Source organism: Apium graveolens, chromosome 5 (assembly GCF_009905375.1).
Source record: "Apium graveolens cultivar Ventura chromosome 5, ASM990537v1, whole genome shotgun sequence".
NCBI classification, from domain to species: domain Eukaryota; kingdom Viridiplantae; phylum Streptophyta; class Magnoliopsida; order Apiales; family Apiaceae; genus Apium; species Apium graveolens.
This window is the reverse complement of record NC_133651.1, coordinates 121,230,305-121,235,637: the sequence shown is the minus strand read 5'-3', so window position 1 is coordinate 121,235,637 and position 5,333 is coordinate 121,230,305. Positions and strand designations below refer to the sequence as shown.

At 32.5% G+C, this 5,333-nt stretch overlaps 1 protein-coding gene across 4 annotated transcripts; it reads right to left on the bottom strand.

The window, feature by feature from the left end:
* Positions 1-736: 736 nt before the first annotated feature.
* Positions 737-4,957, bottom strand: LOC141724436 (uncharacterized). 4 transcript variants are annotated; one of them, XR_012576665.1, is made up of 4 exons: positions 4,827-4,956; positions 2,308-2,400; positions 1,750-2,198; positions 737-1,014 (listed from the first exon to the last, which is right to left on the bottom strand). XR_012576665.1 is itself a non-coding variant. In XM_074526592.1 (4 exons), exons 1-3 carry the CDS (start codon positions 4,881-4,883, stop codon positions 2,147-2,149), a joined length of 225 nt encoding a protein of 74 aa, XP_074382693.1. In that variant the 5' UTR covers positions 4,884-4,957; the 3' UTR covers positions 737-1,014; positions 1,750-2,146. The 4 variants fall into 4 exon arrangements, 3 of the variants coding, with proteins under 3 accessions (XP_074382693.1, XP_074382692.1, XP_074382691.1); XM_074526592.1 differs by having other exon boundaries at positions 2,285-2,400; positions 4,827-4,957; XM_074526591.1 differs by having other exon boundaries at positions 737-1,092; positions 1,750-2,208; positions 4,827-4,957.
* Between the last annotated feature and the right edge of the window lie 376 nt (positions 4,958-5,333).

Here is a 5,333-nt window from a genome sequence, read left to right as displayed (position 1 = left end):
CATGAATTTTTAATTATGTGAATGTAGTTTGCTACAAATAGATTTTGAAAACAATTTGTGAAAATAAAATTTTATATTAATATAGAGAAAGAATTCGTGTGTCCGACACGGGAATACATGTATCCAAGTACCCAATACAAGAACTCGCATGCGTACACGGCATGCAACGCAAGTGTCTCTGCTGCTTTGCTGCTTCTTAGAGCTTTTGCAAAGGGTTTGGTGGAATAGCACCTCCTATGTTACCGGCCTGATATGCGATCATTTCGATGACTATGATGGTGACCATCAATGAAGGTAGCTTATTTTAAGAAATCATATTATCGGCACTACAAGAAAAAAGGCTAAAAGCCACCGGTCAAAAATCGGTTGCTTTTAACTATAAACGATCGTAATCGGTGGATTTTGTTATAAAATCCACCGTTCCCTGTCGGTGGCTTTTAACCTGATCGAAATTGTGTTCAGCGGTGGAATTTATATAAAAGCGACCGCGTTTTCGGTGGCTTTTATTTTAGGTCAACTTTCCTGTTTTTCCCTTGAACATTTTGGTAAAAATTTGAATCTCCCGCTCTTAATTTTCGTTGAAATTTAAACTTCCTGCTTATAGACTAAAGACACCAAAGTCGGTGGCTTTTATATGGTCAAATATTTCAACCAAAAATGACCAGGAGCCTGCCTAATTCTTACAAACAAAATCAGATCTAATAAACAGCCTAAACACAAAAAATGGGAAACAAACTTAAATAAAAAAAAGTTAAGCATCAAAGCTTAATTGCATTCATTCCCCACAAATCTGTTTAAAAAAATATCACACAAATACCAAAATATTACATCAAGGTTAAGCTAAATGTTCCATAGTTTGCTTAAAAGCCAAGTACCAAAAGTGACTGACTAATGTTCAACTAAATACTACTCATACAGAGGACAATAAAACAGATTCGGGTCAAGGTCCCGCTCGTCGTCCATCTCCAGTAAAAGTCTTGTATGCTCCCCTGGAACCCTTTCTGGCGTACCAGCCTACATCAACAACACCACAATTCGAACAATAATGACGCTTGTATGCTCCAGTAATATAATGAATTACAATATGATTAACTGAAAAATTTGGAACAATAAAAAAGTTAAAGAAAGTAAATTGATATATAAAACAAATAAAACAAGACCAAACATTTAAGCAACAAGAAGAAACACATATATATTATTAGTTGGCAGTTGGTGTGTTCCCCACCTTAAACAAATACTTACATGATTATCAAACATTCATCTACAAGTTTTTCATAATATGTGTATGAATCATGAAAGTTGTTCCATTGCAAAGCTAGAACTAATCAAAACTAAAAAAAGATACTATATTTAAGAAAAATTGTAAGTAAATATAAATAAAAATTAGAACTTGAGCAGTTCTGCAACATTTATTACAACCCAATTTATAGACACAAAAATACCCATTTAAATACAAAGCTGATCCAAACAAGAATCCAATAATTAAAAATTAAAAATGTCTACAATTAAAAATGTCAAGAACCCTGGACTCAAATTAAAATTAATACCAGATTTCCCTCGCTCTTCTAATCCCAACAAAAAAAAATTTTGAACATATTAAAACAAGCTCATTTATAAATGAGTCTGCTAATATAAATACCAAATCCAGCCGCAAAGAAATAAACTAGACATTTGACCAATTTGTAACATTTACTAGTGGAAAAAATTAAACTTGAGAGAAAAGAATTAAATTATATATATATATATTACCTCCAGGATAACTTTCTCAAAATTCTGCATCACTTGATCAATAAGCTCAGTCCCAATCCGCATATATTGTTCCCATGATGCTTGTTGTACCGGATCAGTTTTGTCTGGAAAGGCTGCAGCGACTAATTTTTCTATCATTTCATTAAGCTCTGCACGCGCCACTCGATCGATTCCCTACAAAGACTTGACCACAGCGGACACCTCAGATAGAACCCTTCGAATAAGGGAGTATGCATCATCCGGAATGCTTGTTTGAGAGGCCTGCTGAGACATGTTTAATTTAGCTGCCTCATCTGCTCCTACTAACTCCGATAGTGAATTTCGAGGATACAACACGAGCCTATTTTTCTTTGGCATTCTGGCCTTTACAAGGAGAGCCAAGTCTCGCTTCCTTTGGCTAGCCGGAGAGAGAGGTACCTCGGGGGCTGGTTGAGTGCTCATCATGGCCTCTAAAGATTCATATCATACATTTTGTAACAAATAGACAAACAATGAATAAAATATCCTAAGCTTACTAGTTAATTAATTCAATGACCTTGGATAAAGTTTGAAACAAACCATTATCTTTTTAATTGTTGGCTCGTCAATGTTGTAGACATACTTAAAAAATTCCAGATCAGTCATAGGGTTCTCCAAGTTAGCATCCAACTCCTGTAGACAAGTAAACATTATAAAATGAGTAACAAAAATTATTAGATGCCGAATTATAAAAGGAGTAATAAAAGGAGTAATTTGAGTGTTTGTCTATTACGAATAAGAAACTAAGAATTAAAAACTAAGAATTAAAAAACACCAGTATCGGCATCTTGAACTAAGGTTCAAGATGTCATTATGAAACCAGAACATTCTAAACATGACACTGTTGTGTTAAAGAAAACACTTTTGTGCTCCTACCCAAACATGCCTTTTAAAGAAGCAATCAAAAAAGAAAATGAAAAGCTTCATCTTGAACTACAAAATTCTCAAGCTCATTTGGGTGTGAGTGTGTGAGGTGATTCAGCATCTGATTGATGTTACAGAGCTACATACTGATGAATAAAAGAAGACTGACCTGACGACTCAAACTTTTACATGGAGCAAGTAGGACAGCTACATCACATATCTATGTCCAACTTTTATCTTGTATTAGGCTACTACCTAATACTACAGAACAGGGTTTACAAAATTTAGTTCACATTTCAGAAATAAGTTGTCATTGCCTAGGTCGTTCTTTACTAATGCTAATCTAGTAAAATTTAGTTAGTAAACATAACATGTATAAGATAAATCTGTGATCCTCGATTTAACATGTAAATTAAATGAAAATAGTGTTTGTTATTTTTTTGGTATATATAAAGAAAAACATGTGAAATAAATAACTGAATTGATGTTTAATAACTAAATTAGCTCTTAAAGCATGTAATTGCTTAACTAATGTATGTTCTTTTTGGCATCATTCAGAATTTAATCTGCAAAATATCGAATAAAAAAGATTTACAAGTTTGCATCACTTAAAAACACACTTGAAGGGGATTTCATTATAACAGATAATCCTTTTGCGGAGAAATACAGGTAGGACAGACAAAGTCTTCACCATCCTCTAGCATTGCAATTATCTTATTCAGCAATTCTGGGTTGTTGGACACATATGCTTGCATTCATTTGTTATAGTAAGCGTTATCATAAACACACAATTTAGAAGTTAAAAAATGGCACCACATATTTATGATAACAAAATATTATATACCACAACAGTGAGCATACAAATGAACAAATATCTTTAATTTCAAAGACAGTGTGTTATATGAAATAAGTAAAAGGGAATAAGAACGCATGACCAGCAAAATTCACATACAGATAATTTTAAGTATAATCTTATAAGGTCCCGGATTTTCAAATCATACTTTCAAATAGATACAGTCTTTTATCTTGGATGAGAACAAAGTATCATGCTTCTAAAATCTTTCTTTTTTAAGCATAAATCTTACAGAGTTTACAAACAAAAACTTATGCTTAAATTTCTAAACAACTTTAGCTTACAAATAAAAAAATAGTCGGGTACAAAGGAACTGCAAATGAAAGAAGCTACACAGACACATCAAAATCCGGCCTGATTAAAGTTAATGGATCAGTGATGATTTTATTAGCCTAATGCCTTTAATTTATAATGCTAAGGACAAGGAATACAAGAATATGGTCAAAGTACTCACGGAGAGGTACGAAGTTGGAACTAAGTTATCTACGGATCTCAAAAATCAATAGAACATGAAGATTATATGACAAAAAAATACTTTGTAAAGAACACCATTGCCTGTACTAAACTGTGTTGTTCTAATAGGCTACCTTTATAAACTCTGAACAGAACATATCAGAACACATGTATAAATTGCACAGCTATAATTCATAACAGAGGGGATAAACAGAGCTACTAACATCACTTGACCACAAAATGCCAGCAAATTTATGGAGTGAAAATTCACAATATGTGGAAACACAAACAATCAATATTGACACTTTCAAGTTGCGACAAGAACAAAAAACAAGAAATACCTCAATAGATAGATCAAATATCTGGAGGCAAACAATACATACAACAGAACAGGTAATAGAACCAAGAAACAAAAAAAAACTAAACACTTTTTGATTAATTTCCTAACAAATGACATATGTGCATATGTTGTTACTTCTGAAACAGAACAATTCATTAAATATATACAAAAACACAGCCAATATATACATCAATACCAGCAATATCAAAAGATATGAAAAAAATAAACAACGCTTACCATATGAAAAATATAATTAAGTTTTACATATGAAAAATATAATTAAGGAAAAATCTAATAACCAAACCTATAAACCCTAATCTCGAAATCTCAATCCCAAATCTCAAAACCCTAATCCCCAAATCTCAAAACCCTAATCACAAAAACTCAAATCCTTAATCTATAATCTCAAAAACCCTAATCCCCAAATCTTAAATCCTAACTGAGAGAGAAGAAAGATTTTAATCCCCGAATATTTTAACCACCCTAACCTCTTGTATGACTAAAAGGTTAACAAGAAGCGAAAATTGATATTAAAATCAGTAGGCTAACCCGAGAGTACAGAGAGGTGGGAGCATCGATTTTCGCCGGATACACTTGACCCGCCATTGCTTAGCCGAGAGAGATAATAGCCAAAAGAAATAAAAAGAAACGTGACTTCTTGTATATATGTACCTAGCAACTTTAAAATCGACCGATTATAGTCGTTTTTATTAATTTAATTTCGACCCATGCCGGTCGTTTTTAGTTTAGTGTATTTGTCCAGTTCCAGTAGCTTATGCCTCTTTTTTTCCTCTCAAACTGAACTCCCTAACACATTATATAAAATGCATAAAAAATCAAGATAAAAAAGATTAAATTGAATATTACATTAATATAACTCAAATAAAATATGATACATAAATTCGATATAATTTCAACTTTAATACAACAAAAATATTAATCATCATCGTCGTCATCATTGTCATCACTTTTATTTTGTTCGTCATCACTCATGTCTTGGTCATTTTGTTGTTCAATATCTTCATGTATAGAGTAATCATCTTCAAAACTTCTCAA

Bases quoted from the DNA above. Each gene is read 5' to 3' on its own strand.
- LOC141724436 (XM_074526591.1), bottom strand. From the start codon at position 4,883: ATGGCGGGTCAAGTGTATCCGGCGAAAATCGATGCTCCCACCTCTCTG. The intron at 2,401-4,826 runs GTTAGCCTACTG...ACTTGTCTACAG, and splicing joins CCACCTCTCTGTACTCTCGG to GAGTTGGATGCTAACTTGGA. The intron at 2,209-2,307 runs GTTTGTTTCAAA...AATGTATGATAT, and splicing joins CAACAATTAAAAAGATAATG to GAATCTTTAGAGGCCATGAT.